At 41.8% G+C, this 23119-nt stretch overlaps 1 protein-coding gene across 1 annotated transcript in view; it reads right to left on the bottom strand.

Annotated features, from left to right (window-relative positions):
- Nucleotides 1-5612: 5612 nt before the first annotated feature.
- LOC144493522 (3',5'-cyclic-AMP phosphodiesterase 7B-like) overlaps nt 5613-23119 on the bottom strand; it is a 139281-nt gene continuing 121774 nt past the window's right edge. Inside the window, exons 11-13 of the mRNA XM_078212569.1 lie at nt 19771-19867; nt 11367-11447; nt 5613-7936 (exon numbers count right to left, since the gene is read on the bottom strand). Coding sequence (XP_078068695.1) covers nt 7734-7936; nt 11367-11447; nt 19771-19867 — 381 coding nt within the window. The 3' untranslated portion in view covers nt 5613-7733. The remainder of the gene's footprint in view (nt 7937-11366; nt 11448-19770; nt 19868-23119) is intronic.

Raw genomic sequence — 23119 nt, 5'->3', positions numbered from 1 at the left:
CAGCTATTGGTTTGATGCTGATATTTTCACCATTTCTGACTGCTAAAAGCCAGCCCAGGAACTGATTTGTTTCACAAGTCTCAGTAATGTTTAGTCAATTGTGAATAAAACTGGGTATTGTTTTTGTGTATCAATGGCACTGTCCTCATCGGCTTAAAATGGTAATTAAAGGTGTTAAATGTTCTACCACTAAGTATTTTAGAAATCCTACTATCAGTGGATTTCAATTCATAATTAATATTATAATTTAGATAGGAAGGAACTGATTAACTGATTTGTAAAGGAGTCCTTCAAGCAAAGAAATTTGAGAAATGCTGTGTTATGCAGTGGTTTGTAAACTGGAGGCTGTAAAGACTTTCTAGGGAGACTGTGAAATACTCCAGCATGCACCAGAAAAAAAGTAAGGAGAATAAAAGGAAAAAAAATGATAAGCTTCCCACTTTGTATAAATTAAAGATAGTTTTTAGAACTATCGATCAAAATAGAATATCCACCAGAAATTAGCTCCAACTCCACAAACCAGATATGCGAGGTTGGTAAACATATCCCTTTTTTGTCACTTAGAGACAGAATGCACATCTGGTAAAAGTTTTTTTAATTGTAAAGCATTTTCAGTAAATAAGATGCAGTAATATAGTTCTTGTAAAGAGCTCTGACCTGCTAAAAAATAAATAAACCATTCATGAGATTTATAAGGTACTTTCAATCTATTATTGATTTATGTTTGAAAAAAATAGCAACTTGTTTTTACACCAAATCTCGTTTTTTAAGAGTTTGCCTCCTGATGTATGAGATGGTGGGGTTGACATTACTGATGTCTCCAGGATTTCCATCAATCTTTTAAATTTACTGGAGATGCTCAAACAGCCCCAAGCAGGTTAATGTAGCAATTACATAGAACACATAGCACAGAAACAAACCTTTCAGCCCAAAGAGTCTGTGCCGGTGTTTATACACCATGGGAATCGCCTTTCATTTCAACTAACTCATCTCAGCCTTTCACTATGTCTTTCTCTTCCCTTTCTCTCAAACACTTGTTTAGTCTTTAAAAAAAAACAAAGTTATTTATCTCAACCACTTGTTCTGGTAGCAAGTTCCACATTCCAACTTTTTTCTGAATAAAGAAACTTTCTGATTAGAATTATCAATAATTATTGCCCAAAACATTTTTTCCACGATTATTATTTCCTACCAATTCATTATTTTAAAGACCTCTATCAGCTCGCCTTGAAGTCGTCTTCTAAAAAAACGTATTTAATCCAGATAATTAATCTCTAAATTATGATACCATCCTTGTAAGCCCTTTTATTTGGACTTTCTTTAATGCTTCCAAGATCTTTTTTATACAATGATGATCAGAACTAATACTCCAAGTGCAGCTTGAATCAGTACAATATAACTTTACCTCTGAAATCTGTAACTCTCGACATAAATCCCAGTACTTAACATTTTTAATTGCTTTGCTGGCTTGTGATGTTGCTTTAAATGATTTTTTTCACCTGCTCCATTGGTCCCTTTCTTAACCATACATTCCAGGTTAATATCATCTGCAAGTTTTTATATTAATCTTGTTCGAAGTCCAAATCATTAATGTAAATTATGAAGAGGTTGCAGCACTGCTCCTTGTGGAATACAACTTTCTACCTTCCCCAATCTGAATAACTCTTCACCCCTACTCTGCTTTTGATTTTAGCTATTCTTAAAAATCTATTCAGTCATTCTTGTTTATTATCTCAGCACATTAAATAGGCCAGTTCTACATCACTAACAGTGTGTCATGTCATAGAGCCATAGAGGTTTACAGCATGGAAACAGGCCCTTCGGCCCAACTTGTCCATTCCGTCCTTTTTTTAAAACCCTTAAGCTAGTCCTAATGCCTGTATTTGGCCCATATCCCTCTATACCCATCTTACCCATGTAATTTTCTCAACTCATTTTAAAAGACAAAATTGTACCTGCCTCTACTACTACCTCTGGCAGCTTGTTCCAGACACTCACCAACCTGTGAAAAAATTGCCCCTCTGGCCCCTTTTGTATCTCTCTCCTCTCACCTTGAATGTTTGCCCTCTAGTTTTAGACTCTCCTACTTTTGGGAAGAGATATTGACTATCTAGCTGATCTACGCCCCTCATTATTTTATAGACCTCTATAAGATCGCCCCTCAGCTCCAGGGAAAAAAGTCCCCGTCTATCCAGCCTCTCCTTATAACTCAAACCATCAAGTCCCGGTAGCATCTTAGTAAATCTCTTCTTAGTTTAAGAATATCCTTTCTATAATAGGGTGACCAGAACTGTACACAGTATTCCAAGTGTGGCCTTCCCAATGTCTTGTACAACTTCAACAAGACGTCCCAACTCCTGTATTCAATGTTCTGACCAATGAAACCAAGCATGTTGAATGCCTTATTCACCACTCTGTTCACCTGTGACTCCATTTTCAAGGAGCTAGGAATTGTACCTCTAGATCTCTTTGTTCTGGAACTCTCCCCAACACCCTGCCATTAACTGAGTAAGTCCTGCCCTGGTTCAATCTATCAAAATGCATCACTTCCCATTTAACTAAATTAAACTCCCATCTGACATTCGTCAGCCCACTGGCCCAATTGATCAAGATGTACGCAGAGATGGTTAACCCAAGCTAAGGAATTCTACAGCCAACAACACTTCCTCATCCAGTTAACCATACTTTCTTGAATCTTGACAGGCTCAGTGGAATAGTTAATTGATGATGGGAAGGGCTATAATTTCATCTGTCTTTAACTCATGGTAGTAGTCACTGGATAGAAATTAGAGAGTGACCTTGGTTGTTTCTCCCCCACTTCTTCCACCCTCTTCAACTAACTTCAAATTACTAAATCTAAGTTTAGAGTTACTACTGCTTTCCTGGTTAATGTTAATTACATCAGAATTGACCAGGGATCTATGATCTATGTATCTGGCATTATCATGGTTGACCAGTTAGTGCTGCAGCAAGAAATGCACTTTTCCTCAGTGTCACATTATTGGTCCATCTCCTGCCATCTCTGCAGGTAACACATTACCATCTATTCTTCATAGTTGACCTATCAGCAGTAATATCCCATCCATATTCTCATCCTCTATATAGCTATCTCTTTCACTTGGTTTAGTCATTCCTTTTGCTAATGGGCAGAGTATGCTACCTGAATACCGTGCCTGACCTGGAATGTACATTGTAAATATCAAAAGTATTGATTTTGTATTGAGGCACTTCAGAGAGGAAGATGCTGTAGGGAGAAAAGTTGAATGCTGGTGCATTGTCCGTAAGTTTTCACTTTGCCCTTAGATTATATGCCTGACATGAAATGTTCACTGAGCCATGTTGCAAGGCACACTCCAGGACTTGTGGCCAAGGAAGGTGTGTTCATAACATAGCCAACAGGTTGAGTATCAATCTCCAAAATCCTTCCAACACACTCCAATGGCAGGCAGTAAGAATGGGAGAGATTCCTAATACTTGGCAGGGAGTGGCTATAAGCCTCTGGTGACAGGCTAGCGACCTGTTCCAGCAAACTCTAGCGATGGAAACAGATGAAAGTCTGCTTTATGCGGGAAGAGGAACAACAACCTAAGTGTGGAACATACTGTATGGAGGTAAACTGTATTTTATTATGCTTTCTATAATTTTCAGGTTGGAATGATTTATAATGTACTTTTATAAATTTTATAAGGTATATTTTTGGAAAAAACAAGGTCTTCTGAGGAACTCTAAGGTAACAATAGGACTTTTCAGAGCACTTTTACAATGTGTAATCATAAAATTGTCTTACCATGAAAACCTTCAAGGAACTTTTAAATTGAAATATGGCTGAGCACATTAGTTGACAAAAGTGGGATGCTGATCGTTTAGCCTATTTACAATTCAGATACGACCAAATGTTAAATTAAAATAGATTTGTTAACCAGTCTTAAATTAGTTAACTAGGTTAGTAACAACTAATTCTGTGCAATACCGGTTAAAACTTCCATTAGTAACAGTAGTCACTACATTTGCAATCTTCAATTTTCTGATTGGTTCCTATTCTGTTCAAGCAGAAGGCATTTAACCCTTTAAATTGCTGCAGGCCTTTAATTCCTGCAGCAGGATACAACTCGCAAACAAAACAGGCAAGCTTCGAATCAAATGCACACAACTCACCCAAATTATCTTAATGACCTAAAAGCTATGGCAGGGCAAGCCAGCACTCAGTATATTCTGGCTTGGAGAGAGGTAAATTCACTGCAGTATTTGCATTGTTATATGCATACAGTAGGGCTCCATCATACGTACCAAAGTAAAAACTTTTAGACAATCTCAAACAACAGTGAAAAGTTTGATCAACTCCGCCATCTGATATTGCAACACCATTGAAGAGGACGACTTTTATGCTTAATATCATGGACATTTTTACACGTTTATATCAAATTTATTTTGCCCGGCAATGAATGATGGAAAATATTGTCAGCAGCTCACAGCAATGCAATGACTCATGGAGAGGTTCCTTGCACCCTGTAATCACTACAGACAGTTTTAATCACTTTAGACTCCAGGCAGGGAAACATAGACAGTAGCTCAACTGATTAGATTGTGCAAGGAGTTCAAATCTCAAAGGGAACTCTCCAGAAAGAGATCGGCCAAGGAGAAATAGGATCACTTCACCATTAGCCACAGATCAACCCCACCTATCTATAATGGCTTTTCAATACTTCGCTTTTGTGTCACCGCTTTGTGTTAATTGCTGATTATTTTAGTAGATACTGACCGCGTAACTTGTAGTAAATGACAATAACCCACGTGGGTCCCATTCATGCTATCAGCAACCGCTTTGAATGAGCTCCTTACCATACGTTTGGCACGAAGTTCAAAACCCTATTAATTGTAAAGCGCACAATAGAACATAGAACATTACAGCACAGTACAGGCCCTTCGGCCCTCGATGTTGTGCTGACCAGTGGAACCAATCTAAAGCCCCTCTAATCTACACTATTCCAACATCATCCATATGTTTATCCAATAACCATTTGAATGCTCTTAATGTTGATGAGTCCACTACTGCTGCAGGGAGGGCATTCCATGCCCTTACTACTCTCTGAGTAAAGAACCTACCTCTAACATCTGTCCTATATCTCTCACCCCTCAATTTAAAGCTATGTCCCCTCGTGCTAGCCATCACCATCCGAGGAAAAAGGCTCTCACTATCCACCCTATCTAATCCTCTGATCATCTTGTATGCCTCTATTAAGTCACCTCCTAACCTTCTTCTCTCTAACGAAAACAACCTCAAGCCCCTCAGCCTTTCCTCTGAGGGCCAGGGGAAGCAGTTGACTAGCAGCTGTGTTCCCCCAGGCCTGTGGTTTGTTGTTTTGGACAGGGAATAAAGCTTGTGTTGCCTTTTGTACTGTACTCATGTCTGCTTGTCTTTTATGCTGGTAGGAAGCAAAAACTTCCCCTTACGCCATCAACTAACTTTTTGACTAATGCTTGAATATACTTGAATGCAGCATAACACAACTTTAGATGCTGCAGTGTTAAAACTAGCCCACGGTGAATGATGATGATACCTTTGTGTATGTTGCCCATCTGAAAATTGGAAATCAAAGTCAGTCAGTCCAGTTAGATTGATATACCATTTTGTTTGCATATTTATGTTTTTCATAAATGGAAAACACAAGTGACATTTACAAAAGTCTTCTAATTATGATTAGTTGCAGTCCAAAATCTCGAGAACTGAAAGTACAGCACTCTATCTTCGATTAAAATTTAGTTTTAGAAATAACAATAATTCTTGGCAACACTGCATAGCAGTCACAGCAAATTTCACAATATATTCATCACAAATTTTCAGCATTAGACAAAGTTTACATTAAAATGGTGCTATCATACAGATGTAAGGCTTGTTTACATAGGTTATAGGAATGTACTGTAAGAACCTAAGCTCTAAATCAAAATATTGCCTTTTGTATGTTGATTAAAGTTTAGGTGTACATAGGTCTGTAAGGTAATCATTTTAAAGTTACTTACACATAATGCAAAGTTCATCCTTGCTGTGTAAATTAAACCCAAGGCTATATAGAAACAGGAATAGGCTATTCAGTTCCATGAACATGTTCCACCATTTAATTAGATCTTTGATGATCTATACCTCAACTTCATTTACCCACCTTTCAACAGAAAGGCAAACAAAGATGAATAAAAGCCTTTTTTGTTTTCACTATTAGAACAACAGCCTGTATCACAAAGCATTTCTGAAGGTGTGTGTGTGTGATTTTCTTTTGCAGTCAGTAGAATAATAAATACATTTTCAACCTCTGGAGTATAACAACATGGCATTCAGGCTGATCTGTTCATTTATAGTTTTTTAAGCAGAAAGTACATTTAAAAAAAAAACTTTTACTTTTTCAGACCTTAGTTAATGATCTGGGATTTCAGTAAAATGCCAAATCTGTACAAACTCTCAAATGGTTTTAGATTTGATGGCATTGTTATGTACTAATGGCATTGGAAAGGAAATAATCCCTATAGTTGCCTCAGTGAACAATTAAAAATAAATGTAAATTGTGCAAGAAAGAAATGGAATGTTTGTGAAGTTTTGATGCTCTTGTTAAATACATAACCAGAACAATAGAACTGAATCAGCTTGCTGTAATTAGTAATGACAAATAGTTTAATACAAAGGATGTTTGTGCTTAATTATCAGAACCGTGTAAGTATAGCAATGGGTGCAATGTTAAGGCTTTATAGGAACATACCAGTGTACTACAACTAAAACAGCTATTTACATTTGTTCTGTGGTTCTAATTTTTGGCTTCTTTCAATACCAATGGTATTTATTTTTCACAGTGTAGCATTTTTTCAACACAGAATTCTAAAGGTACCGATCTTTTGTTGTTTGTTATCAGTAGTAAGTGTCTGAGAAAAAGAGGGACTGAGACAGGGACAGAATGAAACATGGAACTGTGTGACTTCTAATTGATCATATTTACATCTCTACATCTTAATTTTATTTATAACTATACATGAAAAAAATCTATATTTGTACTCAGTAGGTTTGCAATCCAGTTCTGAATGCCACATCTGCTTTCTGATGCAAAAGGTACAAAAATGAAAAAGGTTTGGTTGTCATTCCAAAAAAAGTATTCTCAGTGCACACTCAAAATCCCAAGGATTCTGAGCTCAGTTGAAGCTGGTTTTAGCAATGGATTATCGTGGTGCAGTCCAGCTGCAGAGCAGTCACATATTATGTTCTTCAGCATTTGTCAGTTGTAGCCAAAGCCACAACGCTGAATCAGTTTTGTCACTGCACCACAATGATGTAAAGCTGACTTTCTTTCCGTGGCTCTTCCATCCTTTTCAGCCCACACTGTTTTCTACCCAGCAGTGTAACCTTCGGTAAATGCCTTTGATCCCAATGCTTGAAAATTTGGGATTTCAATCTTGCTTCGAGTGTAACTCAAATATCACATATTTTCCTTTATTAATCAAACGTAGTTGGAGGGTTGCTGAGGTAATATGCAGAACACATTTCCAAAATTTGAAGACAGATCAAAGGACTCAGGAAAGACAATTCACTTTTAATCGTATCAAATGGTTCTCTTCTTTCATCTATTCTCCGAAGAAAGTTTTCCCAGTCCCTTTAAGATTTTTTTCATCTCACTCAAAAAAGCAACTTTTGAAGAAGGGAAGTGTGTATGAAGAATACATGGCATTATTTGACTGGACCATCTAACTGGATTAGATTATTGGTGTTCAACTTCCTGAGAAGTTCTTTTGTCTTCATTCATTTGGGCTGAATTGTCCTCACTGTTATGTTTAAGAAGCAGTCCTCGCCACCTTGCCTTGTTCTTTCGCAGATGACTCATCATTGTTACGGTCAAAGGAGTGTTTTCAGTAAAACGAGACCATTCCACAAATAGAGGTTCAACAATGTAACTCATAAAACCTAAATGAGGAGTAATAAGATGAAAGTATTATTTTCTATAATGAAAAAGTAGCTATTGAAAAGTTAGATAAATATTTAAAAAGTGCTTGCAGTTTCTCCCACCATATATATATATACAATATAATGAACCATTAACATGGCATGTTAATTAGTGAAAAAGTTACAAAAGTCAGTCAATAGCAGATCAGACCTCAAGTTGTCACTCACTGATAATACACCAGCTCATCATTCTCCTCAACTGAGAACAAAGAACAAAGAACAATACAGCACAGGAACAGGCCCTTCGGCCCTCCAAGCCCGCGCCGCTCCCCGGTCCAGGATTGAATCCTGAATCCAGGATCCCCGCCCAATTTTCCAGCCTATCTACATACCAATATCCTATCCACCGAGCTGTCCCTCACAGCTACGATGCTTTGTTCATTACAACCTATTAACTTACCCCCACCCCCCCATTCCAGACCATGTGATCTCCAGGGAGAGGCGAAAACCCAGAGTGAAAAACCCCAGGGCCAATATGGGGAAAAAAAAATCTGGGAAATTCCTCTCCGACCCCCTGAGGCGATCGAAACGAGTCCAGGAGATCACAATGGCCCCGATCGGAAAATGCTTCCCAACCCTAGTCATTTCCACTTCCACGAACACCATATGAATCCCCTGCCCCCGAGACAGGTTCCCAACTATCCGCAGTCTCACTCTGTACTGGCACCAGCAAGATGATCGTAGAATGAAGCCTTGAAACGAGAAACCAGGAACAATTAGCCCGCGCCGCTCCCTGGTCCAAACTAGATCACTCTTTTGTATCCCTCCATTCCCACTCCGTTCATATAGCTGTCTAGATAAGTCTTAAACGTTCCCAGTGTGTCCGCCTCCACCACCTTGCCCGGCAACACATTCCAGGCCCCCACGACCCTCTGTGTGAAATATGTCCTTCTGATATCTGTGTTAAACCTCCCCCCCTTCACCTTGAACCTATGACCCCTCGTGAACGTCACCACCGACCCGGGGAAAAGCTTCCCACCGTTCACCCTATCTATGCCTTTCATAATTTTATACACCTCTATTAAGTCTCCCCTCATCCTCCGTCTTTCCAAGGAGAACAACCCCAGTTTCCCCATTCTCTCCTCATAACCAAGCCCCTCCATACCAGGCAACATCCTGGTAAACCTCCTCTGTACTCTCTCCAAAGCCTCCACGTCCTTCTGGTAGTGTGGCGACCAGAACTGGACGCAGTATTCCAAATGCGGCCGAACCAACGTTCTATACATCTGCAACATCAGACCCCAACTTTTATACTCTATGCCCCGTCCTATAAAGGCAAGCATGCCATATGCCTTCTTCACCACCTTCTCCACCTGTGACGTCACCTTCAAAGATCTGTGGACTTGCACACCCAGGTCCCTCTGCGTCTCTACACCCTTTATGGTTCTTCCATTTATCGTGTAGCTCCTCCCTACATTATTCCCACCAAAATGCATCACTTCGCATTTATCAGGATTGAACTCCATCTGCCATTTCCTTGCCCAAATTTCCAGCCTATCTATATCCTTCTGTAGCCTCTGACAATGTTCCTCACTATCTGCAAGTCCTGCCAGTTTTGTGTCGTCCGCAAACTTACTGATCACCCCAGTTACTCCTTCTTCCAGATCATTTATATAAATCACAAACAGCAGAGGTCCCAATACAGAGCCCTGCGGTACACCACTAGTCACAGGCCTCCAGCCGGAAAAAGACCCTTCCACTACCACCCTCTGTCTTCTATGACCAAGCCAGTTCTCCACCCATCTAGCCACCTCCCCCTTTATCCCATGGGATCCAACCTTTTTCACTAGCCTACCATGAGGGACTTTGTCAAACGCTTTACTAAAGTCCATATAGACAACATCCACGGCTTCTCTCTCCCAATCACCATCCCACCACACAACGCTTAATATGTACGCTATGCTTCATCAAGACAGTAGCTAGCTATAACTGGGTCAGAGGCATGCAAAACTACTTAACTGCTCACATCTTCTCCATGTTCTTGAATGTTTCGCAGTGAAATAATATTTTAAGTTCTCGATTTCTCTAATAAATTCCGACGTCTTGTAAACTGGTGAAACACTCAGAATCCCTTTCCGTCTTACAGAAGCGGAATGAAACAATGTTGTTCAGTGTCCCATTGCATTTATGTTTCTTAAAAATTCTGTGCTGGATGGCATTGTAAAAAATGTCTGATCAAGAAATTTAAGGAAGAACTATGATGCCCCTTTTTGCAGATGATATTGAGTTATTGACGGGAATTTTGTGCACCCTATTCACTAACTTGAATAAAGGATTTTGCAGTGTGATATAGAAGGTAACTGAAGCAAAGTATTATTGCTTTGTATGATTAAAAAGAGTATCGAAAAATATTGTTTGGAAAATACAGGAGGTATCAATTCCAATTGTTTGATACCAGTACCTGGATGGCTTGGTGCATATCAATTGTAGCCTTGAAACAGTCCTTCAGGATTGTTATGAACAGGAAGCAGAGAAGACTTCAGTCTTTCTTATCTCTCTTTCTCTACAGTCATGGAAAATTCTCAGGCAAATTGAGGCACAGCGCCAAATTACTCTCTTTTATGATTCATAAATCCTTACTTGCAAGATTGAGATCCAAGTTTTGGAGTAGATTTATGCCAAAAAGGGAAAATGCTTGCAAGGAGAGGGTGACCGATTGCTGAAATGCTCTCACCTCTTTGCCAAAACCGGGATCAAGCATTTATTAAGCAGAATAAGCCTTGTATGTGGCTTTGGACTTTGGTGTTTGAATAGAAAGCTGGCTGGCAAGTTGTCCTAGGTGGGTTCTTCCACCACACTCAAGGCAGATTTCTGTCATTTAAGTGATGACAAAACATGAATTTAGGATGTATTTCATTTCTACTCTCCTGGTCCCAAACCCATCTGCTGCCTTGTTTAGTTTTGCTACAGAACTACATTTCACATTTCTTGTAACTGCAAAATGTTACCATCCCATGTATTTCTGTTCTCAACTAAACTCCCATTCTTCCACTGTCTTATACTTGTGAAAGCAAGTTTAAAGTCTATGGCCTTCATTTACATCAAGCTGGGTATCCACTGCCACCCCTTCAATAGATCATACTGCCTTTCCCATTTACACAGTCATTAGTTACCCCATTTTCATTTTCTCTTAATTATCTTTGGTTTTAAAGAGTCAAAAACCCACTATCAACCTAAACACCTGAAATTATTTATAATAGAAACAGAAAATACTAAAAAAGAAAGCTCAGCAGATCTGACGGTATCCATGGAGAGAGAAGCAGAGTTAACATTTTGAGTCCAATATGACTCTCCTTCGGAACTTGGAGCTTATCTTCTAACCTGTCCTTTCTCTTCAAGGTCAAACACAAATAGAAATTTGTCTGCAGTATCATTGCATTTTTTTTTTTACCTATTTGTATGCTGGGAATGGTGTCTTTTTGTTGATTGCACAGTGGACTAACTTCAAAGTGATACCGTTGCTCTATGTCACCTGCAAACCAAATAAATAACAGCAGTTTTGAGAGAGACAATGAATTTTACCGACTCGAAACTTTCAAGAATGGGCACATTTTTGAAGATACAGTTGCAGTGACTTGGGAATGGGAATCTGGAAATGAACAGTTGTGAAATCATCCTAAGGTACATACTTGGTTACTGAGGGAAGAGTTAATGGGGAAAATGGAGAGAAATTAAGTTTAAAGATCGATTTGTTGACAACATTCATCATCCATCCAATACCACCAACTGCCCACTCCCTAACAATCTAATAACTGGAATACAGTCCATCCCCGATTGACCACCCCCCCCCCCCTCGGACTGATCATGTCCTAAGTAACCACCCAATTTCATCACCCTCCGACTGACCACCAGCCACCAGCCACCACCCTCCTGGCCACCCACCTAATCCCCAAACAATCCCACGAATTCCTCTCTCCCACCTGATTCTACTCACGTACCTCACAAATCTATTTTCTCCCTGGCTTCTCAAAGTGTCTGGGACTTTTAAACTTACTGGAGGTGACCTTACCAAAAAAATTGTAAGTGCTGAATGAGCGAGAAAACGGGAGTTTTAGACTCGTTTTTTGGGTGGGTTTGAAAAAAGCAATCTTATGGCATGTGTCAAAAAAAGTGCCAGGATGTGACTCTCGCCAGTAGAGGGCAAGGTAGAGCTGGCTGCTGAGCTCTAGGGGCACCATGGTGCAGGTGCCCTGATCTCCCAGTGTGCTGGGAGATTTGTTGTCAGTTCACAGGCATAGGGACGTGTGATCACTCCCTGTGCTGCCAGTCCGGTCATTGCCCCCTCGCCACCCAAACTGATCAACGACGCACCCCCTCCCCCACCCCCCCAATCACCGGCCTGGATATCGCACCCCACCCCCTCAATTGCCGCCCTGACCAAACAAACACCCCACCCACTTCCACAGAGTTTCTTCCTCTTCCCTCCCCTATAGAGCTCTCCCCCTTTTCGATGGACCTTGAAGGGGTGGTGCCAGGTGGACAATGCCACAGTGCCAGGCAGGCATTGCCAGGGTGTCAGGTACGGTAAGGCTACCTGATCACAAGTGGCATGTAGCTATTCAAGTCTGTTAACGGTCACTTAAACCAATTGCTGGAGGCTAACTGGAATCTTCCAGTCAACCTCCAGCTCCCTGCAAGAAACGGGACAGTACAGTCATCTGGAGGTGATTTCCAGAATGGGGCTGGACAACCAGTACTCCAGGCAGGCTTAGAGACCCATCCCCCCGCCTCACCCCACCTTCCACCTCCATCCACATCCCATTCCCCTGGCTATCCTGTGGAGCGTTTCGGCATGGGTGCAAAGGCCTTTTTATTTTAAATTTGCGAAGTTAGAGAGAGGGTTCTCAGTTATCAGTAAGGGCGTCCTGCTGCTGTTTTCAAGTTGGAGAGATATCAGCCTTCCAGCTTCAAGAGCCCACCTTCTGTCCTTAATTGGGTGGTGAGCCTGCCCTCTGGCCGTTAATTAAGCCAGTTCAGGGATAAACACAGATGGGCAACTGTTTCCCACACACTGCATGCTTTTGACCTCCATTTAGACCTGATGACGAGGTTCCGAAGTCTGCAGGAAATCCTGTCTCATGTCTTTATAATGGCAAATAGATCTAAAGCATTTATCTCCTATTGTCACGAAGTCATCTATCTTGTGACGAATGTTTTGTGTATTCAGATAAGGAGTGTTTAATTTTCTATTCTTTCAGTTCACATGCCAAAAGATTAGTGATTTTATGATCAAATAGGCTAGAAGAATAATTTGCAGTGCTTTACCGGGAATTCATAGTCAGTATATGATGAAACACAAGTGACATTATCAAGATGCTTCAGATTTCACTCGTTTGGGCAAAAGTCAATTATGAGCCTTTTTGAGCAATAGACTGAAATACAAGGACAATTTAGTTCAATTAAACAAATAATAGGAAACATACCTTTAATTTCCCAAGGCAGCGAACCAGGCCCAGAACTCATTATTCACTACCAGGTTTTCCAGTTTTTTTGTGACTTTAAATATTTGCCTCCCTAGTTGTGGTGGTACTGATGTACAAGTGGGAGATGATAAATTAATATTCCCACTGAGCTCCCCCAAGTCTACATTTGCTGTCCATCTTTAGAAATGATGTTCTAAATCAAAACTAAGCAGGTGCGTAACTAAACCTGGGAAGGACAGTCTACCCGTCTGTTGTAGTCTCTGCTCACAGTCTTCCATATCACAATGGCAGAGATTCAGCAACTTCTGGGTTGAGGGCTAGAGGGAAAGAAACTTGAACCTAAAAGAGCTAAATTAAACAACAGAATGTTCTTGGATTAGTAGGCTTACAAAATAAAAAGATTCATGACAGCATGACAAGGTGATGATACCCAGAGTGTGACAGGAAGGGACAGAATGTACAAACATAAAAAAATGCCACAAGTAGGGTCAGGAGGGAAAAAATGGTAATGAGACAAAATTAATGGCTCTTTACTATAATGCACATGGTATTCAGCACAAAATAAATTAACAGCACATATTGAGGTTAATGGGTATGATATTGCCATAACAGAGACATGGTTAGGAGGAGATCAGAACTGGGAACTAAATAGTTAGAACAGGCAGGAAGGGTGGTAGGGTGGCTTTGTTAGATGGAATAAGTACAATATGGCACCAGAGCGTGGCGACTGATTGTAAACTGTGCCCAGCATACCCTCTAATTCTATATTTTACTCTCATTCAATACTTCTAAAACTCTGGGGGCAATTCTCCCTGAACAATTAGTGTAGCGGGCTGGGATATTCTCCCGTCGGGTTCACGCATGTGATCCTGTCCCGATAGCATTTCCCAGTGCCGGATTGCCGGAGGCATCAGCTCTGCAGCGGACATTGGCAGGAAGGAGCAAAGACCATTTAAATGGTCATTTTAATACAATTTAAATATAGCTAGCAAGTCCGAGACGGAAGTCTCTGAACCCATTAGCATCTGCCCCCCGCCCCCCATCCCCCCACCCCACCCCACATACTCACCCCCAACCCTGCCAGAGTCGTTCACTCCAGTGAGGATTACAGAAGCTCCCCATTGACGGGGAATTTGTGGCCCGTCCCCGTTGCAATGCAAGGGGGGCAATCGAGGCCCCCCAGAGGGAGGGGTGGCGGGGGGGTTCCCCCTGGGCATTGGCACCTTGGCAGTGCCAGCTTGGGCCCCCTGAGGCTCCCAAGGGGCAAAGTGCCAATGATGAGGGACAGGGGGGGTGTCAGCGATCGGGCCGTGGGTGGGTGCGTGGAGAGCCGGAGATGCGGGGGTCGGGGGGCTGGCCAGTAATTGAACTGGCCAGCAATTGGGAGGCCAGCAGTGCGGGGCTACTGCGCCGATCGTGGCACTGACAGATCGGCGCATGCGCCGTGGCCTGCTCAGCACTATGCTGCCAGCCTTTCCAGCGGGAATAGGTCCCGCCCACTGATTTTTAATGATACACATGCTAATGACCTCTGTAGTGCGCAGTCTGGAAGATTCATCTCTGAACTCCCACTGAAAAAACCAACGTGAATTACTCCAGTTTTCACGCGAATCCGTCACTCAGATTTTGTTTGGGAGGATTCCGGCTTCTATTCTAACAATGTTCTAATTCAACATTCTGTACTCTCTCCTTTCCTTCTCTATGTATGGTATGCTTTGTTTGTATAGCGCGCAAGAAACCATACTTTTCACTGTATCCTAATATATGTGACAATAAATCAAATTAAAAAATCAATAGCAATAAATGATCTTGGATCGGAAGATGTAGAATCCATATAGGTGAGGTAAAAAATAACAAGGGGAATCCTTTACGGAAGGAAATCAGCCGTCCTTACCTGGTCTGGCCTACATGTGACTCCACAGCCACAGCAATGTGGTTGACTCTCAACTACCCTCCAAAGGCAACTAGGGATCGGCAATAAATGCTGACTAGCCAGTGATGCCCATGTCCCATGAATGAATAATATTGATCAATTGGGCCTGTGGGCTGATGAATGGCAGATGGAGTTTAATTTAGATAAATGCAAGGTGATGCATTTTGGTAGATTGAACCAGGGCAGGACTTACTCAGTTAATGGTAGGGCGTTGGGGAGAGTTACAGAACAAAGAGATCTAGGGGTACAGGTTCATAGCTCCTTGAAAGTAGAGTCACAGGTGGACAGAGTGGTGAAGAAGGCATTCAGCATGCTTGGTTTCATTGATCAGAATATTGAATACAGGAGTTGGGACGTCTTGTTGAAGTTGTACAAGACATTGGTAAGGCCATACTTGGAATACTGTGTACAGTTCTGGTCACCCTATTATAGAAAGGATATTATTAAACTAGAAAGAGTGCAGAAGAAATTTACTAGGATGCTACTGGGACTTGATGGTTTGAGCTATAAGGAGAGGCTGGATAGACTGGGACTTTTTTCTCTGGAGCGTAGAAGGCTGAGGGGTGATCTTATAGAGGCCTATAAAATAATGAGGGGCACAGATCAGCTAGATAGTCAACATCTTTTCCCAAAGGTAGGGTAGACTAAAACTAGAGGGTATAGGTTGAAGGTGAGAGGGGAGAGATACAAAAGTGTCCAGAAGGGCAATTCTTTCACACACAGGGTGGCGAGTGTCTGGAACAAGCAGCCAGAGGTAGTAGTAGAGGCGGGTATAATTTTGTCTTTTAAAAAGTGTTTAGACTGTTACATGAGTAAAATGGGTATAGAGGGATATGTGGGCAATTGGGATTAGCTTAGGGGTTTAAAAAAAAAGCGGCATGGACAAGTTGGGCCGAAGGGCCTGTTTCCATGCTGTAAACCTCTATGACTCCAATAAAAAAGACACTGGTGGGAGTAGTCTATAAGCCCCAAACAGTAGTTACACTGTAAGATAGAGAATAAATCAGGGGATAATAAGGGATGTCAAAAAGGCAGTACTTTAATCATGGGTGACTTCAATCTTCACGTTTTGTGGGAAAATCAAATTGGCAGAGGCAGCCATGAGGAAGAATTCACAGGGTGTATTAGGAACAGTTTCCAAGAACAATAGGGGTGATTTTGAGCCTGCCCAATTAAGCTTTGAGTTACAATGTTTTAATGATGAGGTAGAGCAGTGGCAGAGGGGGAAAGAAAAGGAAGCAAACCCTGCACTTGGATCCCACTACATCGTGAGACATTCTGTCACATGTGCCCAAAGATCTGTAGGTGAAGAATTGGCCTGTTCAGTCACAGACCCATGGCAGAAACTCGTGACCCTGAGTTGACTTCATCCTCAAATCGAGGAAGTGATGATGACAACAATAGTCATCCCCAATACTACCCACTCTTATGCAGTATGTGGCACCTTATTAAATGTCTTTTGGAAATCTGAACACACTACTGGTTCCCCTTTATCCACTCTGCTTGTCACAATTGTCAAACACAATTCCCCTTTCACAAATCAATGTTAACTCTGTCTAATTGTGTTATGATTTTCTCAATGTCCTGCTACTAACTCCACAGATTCTAGCATTTTCCAATCACAGATAACTGGCCAATAGTTTCTTGTTTTCTCTCCCCTTCCTTTTTTGAACAGAGGTATTACATTTGTGGTTTATCAATCCATTGGCACCTTTCCAGAATCTAGGGAATTTTGGAAGATTACAACCAATACATCCACCATCTCTGCAGCCATTTATTTTATGATATTTATCTTTTATTTTTAAAAAATGACCCAAGGATGCTGATGATCGGGTCCAGGGGACTTGTCAGCCTTAAGTCCTATTAGTATTTCCATTCTTTTTTTCTCCAGTGATTGTGATTGCTTTAAGTTTCTCCCTCCTTTTTGCCTCTTGATTTTCTGCTATTCTTGGGATGCATTTTCTATCTTCTACTGTGAAGACAGGCATCAGCCTAAGAAGGTTAGAAGGAAAGGGAGACTGGGCACTTAGTAAGGGGGTGCTCTTGATGTTGCACAGGAGGTAGGGAGAATGGGCACTCAGCACTAGAGCTTTGATGGGGACAGTAAAGCAGGGGCCAAGGCTGCCAGGAACAATTGGGCAGATACTTGCCTAGAGCTGTCAATGGTGGCATGGATCACAGATTTTGGGCCAAATCACAATGAGGGGCAAAACCCTTCACAAGACAGTCAGAGCTCCAGGCATCAGGAAGGAATGAGAGAGGAAAGAAGTGTAGGAAGGCAATGGAGACCAAACCTTCAACGCAGGATTGACTGGAGTGACTTGTAAGTGACAAACCCAATGCTGCAGGAGACAATGACTCTTTGGGCAGATGGTCACAATCACTATCTCCTCGTCAAAGACCTCACAAACACACAGCACTGGTCACCATGCCTACTAACAGCCATCACTGTGGTATTTTAGCATCTGGATCCTTCCAAGGATCAGTTGTAGATCTTAGTAATATCTCAAAAATCATTGCACAACACTTCATCACACTGGTCGTTAAGGCTCTTTGTCAGAGCTGACAGCACATTCGCTTAACAGCAGAAATGATATCACAGGGACAGAGTACATTGGACTTTGCTTCCATCGCTGGATTTCTTCAAGGTGCAGGGTTTCATTGATTGACCTATGTGACCATCAAGGCACTCAGTGACTGGTCAGTGAGATTCATCAATAGAAAAGGCTTCAATTCCCTCACTGTCCAACTAGTCCACAACCACAACAAAAGCTTCCTGCATGCATGTGCTCGCTTTCGTGACAGCTGCATGGCTCCTTCATCCTCTGCCAGTCCTGAGAGCCTCAGAACTTCACTGCAACAGCCAAAGTGGTGGATAGATCCTGGGGGACAAAGGAAATCCCTTCAGAGATGACTAAATCCTCCATGGGAGCCCCAGATAGAGGCCCAGAGATGAGTATAGCAAATGCCATCTGATCAGCAAGACAGTCACCGAATATGTGGGCTCCTGAAGAGCCTGGACCAGTCGGATAGTGCCATTCAATGCTCCTCTCAAAAGTCTCGGCAGCTGTACTGATCTGCTGTGCTTTCATAACATGGCCCTCCTGAGATGTGAGCCAGAGGACGGAGTGATCTTGGAGAGAGACAACTCATCAGGGATGCATCAGCTGGTAAGAGAAGAGGAAGAAGTGGAGGCAGAGGGAGCATAATACCAGAGAGGTGCCCCTGCTCCATGAGAAAAGATGGCCGCCATCCAGGAAGTAGACCTCCTTCCTTTCCCTCATTGCCTCCACAATTAGATAAATGTTGGCATTGATGAACTGAAGGTTGACCCTGCCCTGACCCTGTGACATCTCACATCTGTCTGTTGAAGTGGAAGGCATTAGCACACACTGCAGATCTCTCCCTCAGGACAACCAGTAGCCTGAAATGATTGTGATGTGGGAATTCTAAATGAGTCCCACACTTCATATGGCCCATCTCCATTTCTACCATTATTGGGATTAAGTGGACAGAAAACCTGCCTCCAAAACAATTAAGCGCTCACTCCAGTGAAAATGGGACTTTATTCGGTTTCCCACCAGAGCCAGGTTTCTGACCCAATAACAGGTCCTGCTCCTACTTCCTGCTCGGTGGTGCAAATTCAGCCCAACAATACTCAAAATGCAGTTCGATGCTAGGCATTCTTATTACAGAGAAGTGAGTTTTGACGCGCCAAATGGCATTTCCTGTCTCTTTGCTCCACATGGTAAAAAACAGCTTGATATACCTGGATGAATTTTCTTGACTGGATACGATAATTTTATGAGTGTCACCATTGAAATAATTTGGCCAGCGCCTGGAGAGTTCCATCAAATATGAGACCAATTGTTTCATTGTTTTTTCACCTCAATATGAGAGTGGAAGCAGGACTGTGAGAAAGAAATGTGTCAAAGGTTGATCTGGTTATATATGACAGGATAAAATATGAATGGGATATAAGAAAAATCAACTTTCGTGCTCCTTAAGGCAGCAATTGCTGATTATTATTCTTTATTTCCAAAGGATCTTGAATACTCTTTTCGACATAGTCCTGATATTTCTATGTTCCAAGATAAATAAATCCAGGATCTATTGGCAAAAAGCTGAAAAATAAAATACCTTTTTACCCATTTGTACAGTTTTCCCATGTGGATTTCAAAATCTTGAACTTGTGTTTGTTTCCTCTAGAAAAATTAAAGTAACTGATCCATCCATCATACTGGAAGTGATCATTTTCTCTCTGCTAGTTTTCCTTCCTGTTTTGAAGTGCTTTTTGTTACACCTCATTACCATTGGTTTAATTGGAATTTTAAAAAATGCAACACACCCTCTTGGGCCACTTATAATGACATCTAGGCAATGGTTATTTTACTTGGAATTGGTTGAAGTCAAGCAGAGTTCAGAGTGGCCCCACAAACCTTGTCTGTAGAATTCCTCACAGACTTTCTCACTCCATTGCTTGCTCATGTTCCAGACCCGACAGGGATTACAAATATCTGCGCACTTCAGTGCTATCTGAAAAAAGTCAGGAACAAAGAGAAATTCCCCAATAAAATAGCAATTAAGGTTTATTTTTAAAGCAAGCAAGTTACATCGGTAAAAATAATATTGTAAACTGCAGGTTATCTGACTTCCCAGGAATAGATAGTTAATTACAAACCAATCTAAACTCATGAAACAAATTAGTGCCTGTTTCAGGAAAAGTCACAAATCATATCTGATGTCAATGTACCACAATGCACCCATGGTATGTCAATCTTGACTGTTGCATAATTTTTCTTAGGTCTTTGTAGTAAATTGCAGTAGTTCTGCAAAGCTATGTACAATATCCTAAATTCTATTTTAGGCAGTATAACATGGAGAGAACGTTATCCTCTCTGTTTCAGTTCATCAGTTTACACAGAAAAAGAATTACCGTCTGTCTGCTCTCCGAGAGATCAAAATCTTCCTTATTTACAAAATCTCCAAGTGACAGCTAATACTCTATGGAGACTGCAGAAAGGAACAAGAAACTGAATTGCAATCTATTTTAGAATTGAAGGGGATTTTCTTTTCTTGCAGTGAGGTGGGAAATCCTTTTGAGTGATTCCTTATATTGATATCACTTAAGTGGAGGCACTCTATTGTGGGTGCCTGAAATAGGTGTTTGCAGAGCTTTGAATTAATTATAATTCAAAAACAAAAGCCAATGTATTATTATGACACCAGAAGGAGTTTATGGCAAGTGTCATCACCAATGGTGGTCAACCATACGAAGTTGAGACAGCAAGCATTCTGGAAAGCTAAAACGGTTAATGTTCATTTGCTGGAAAAACTTTACTCCAAAAAAACCAGTCTACTATTACCAGATGCTGGTAATAGTAGAACCATTGCCTGAACCAGCTTGAACAGGAGCTTATGCAAAACTACAAATTCTCAGTGGCTGCTCAGAGAAGGTTTATAAGACTAATACCTGGCATTGGAGGGTTGTCTTATGAGGAAAGGTTGGACACGCTAGGCTTCTATCCACTGGAGTTTGGAAGAGTAAGAGTCAACTTGGTTGAAACATATAAGATCCTCAGGGGGCCTGACAGGGTGGATGTAGAGAGGATGTTTCCTCTTTTGGGAGAATATAGAACAGGGGTCACTGTTTAAAAATAAGTGGTTGCTCATTTAACTCGGATGGGATTTTTTTTCCCTCAGAAAGTTGGGAGTCTTTGGAACTCTCTTCCTCAAAAGGTAATGGAAACAGAGTCTGAATATTTTGAAGGCAGAGCTGGATAGATTCTTGATAAGCAAAGGGGTGAAAGTTATGGGGGTAGGTTGGAATATGGAGTTAAGGTTACAGTTAGATCAGCCATGATCATACTGAATGACGGAGCAGGACCGAGGGGCCGAGTGGTCCATTCCTGCTCTGAATTTGTTTGTGTCCTAGCATGACAACTTGAAGCTTTTGCTATGGCTGCTGAACCCACTGAGAAACTCCTTCAAAGCAGGGGGGGAATCTCAGTCTTGATGTCTTGGCATTTGTTGCTTCTCAGCTGTTCCTCTGCCTTAAATTAAAGTAGGCTGTGTCGCTTAAGCATAAGTGCAATGGCATGATCATTATATTTTCAACAGCCATAGATTTGATGGTTAAGTTAGATCCAGTAATATGGATATTCTTGGACTTGTACCTGTCCCCCTCCACCTCCACCTCCCACCCTGTGCAACTTCAAAGCTCCATTAATGTAAAAAGCCCTGCATGCTACAGAGCGTAGTGATCTCATAACTATTGGATCAGATCAAAGCTTTGCAGTCCTGCCACATCGAATCATGAATTGTGGTGGGCGATTAAACAACTCCCTGGAGGAGGAGCTGCTCCATGAACATCCCTAACCCGAATGATCGTAGAGCCTGGCAAAATTCAAGGCTGAGGCATTTGCAATCATCTTCAGGCAGCAGTGCCAAGTGGATGATCCACCTTGGCCTCCTCCTAAGATCTCCATCATCACAGATACTAGTCTTCAAACAATTTGATTCACTCGCATTATATCAAGAAATTGCTGAGTGTGCTGGATACAGAAAAGGCTATGGATCCTGACAGCACCTGGGCTGTATATGCAGCGCTGCCACCTCTGGTTCCACTGGCAGTACAGCTGAAGACTTGTGTTCCAGAACCAGCTGTGCCCCTAGAAAAGCTGTTCCAGTGCAACTGCAATATGAGCATCTACCAGGCAATGGGGAAAATTACTTTCTTCTTTATTCATGGGATGTGAGTGATGCTGAAAAGTCTAGCATTTGCTGCCCATAATTGCTCTTGAGAAGGTGGTGGTAAGCCACATTCCTGAACCACTGCAGTCCGGTGCTGTTAGAAGGGGAGTTCCAGGATTTTGATCCAACAATAGTGAAGGTAAGACAAAAGATTTCCAAGTCTGTATGGTGCGTGGCTTGGAGGAGAACTTGCAGGTCTTCTCATGCACTTGCTGCCCATCTCCTTCTGAGTGGTCGAAATTGTGCTGTCGATGGAGGCTTGTGGGGTTGCTGCAATGCATTTTGTAGATCACAGAATCCTATAGTGCAGAAGGAGGCCATTCGGCCCATCAAGTCTGCACCAACCACAATCCCACCCTGGCCCTATCCCCATAATCCCATGCATTTATCCTAGCTAGTCCCCCTGACACTAAGGGGCAATTTGGTATGGCCAATCCAACTAACCCGCACATTTTTGGACTGTGGGAGGAAACCGGAGCACTCAGATGAAACCCAGCAGACACGGGGACACCGTGCAAACTCCACACAGAATGACCTAAGTCAGGAATCAAACTCGCATCCCTGGAGTTGTGAGGCAGCAGTGCTAACCACTGTGCCGCCCACTGCTGATGATGTACACTACTGCCACTGTGTATCAGTGGTGGCAGGAGTGAATGTTTACTTTGGTGGATGGGATGCTAATGAAGTGGCTGCCTTGTCCTGAATGGTGCTGAGCCTCTTGAATGTTGCTGGATCTGCATTCGTCCAGGTAAGTGGAGAGTGTAATCACACACCTGACTTGTGCTTTATAGATGATGGACAGGTTTTGAGCAGTCAGGAGATGAGTTACTCACCACAGAATTCCCAGCCTCTGGCCTGCTCTTGTAGCCACAGTATGTATTTGGCTAGTCCAGTTCAATTTCCCATTAATGGAAATTCTCAGGCTATTGATAGTTGGAGGGAGGTTCATTGATGGTAATGCCATTGAATGTCAAGGAAAGATTCTCTCTTGTTGGAGATGGTAATTGCCTGGCACATGTGAGGTTACTTATCAGC

The sequence above is a fragment of the Mustelus asterias genome, chromosome 5 (genome assembly GCF_964213995.1).
Source record: "Mustelus asterias chromosome 5, sMusAst1.hap1.1, whole genome shotgun sequence".
Lineage (NCBI taxonomy): Eukaryota > Metazoa > Chordata > Chondrichthyes > Carcharhiniformes > Triakidae > Mustelus > Mustelus asterias.
This window is presented reverse-complemented; position numbering and strand designations above follow the sequence as displayed.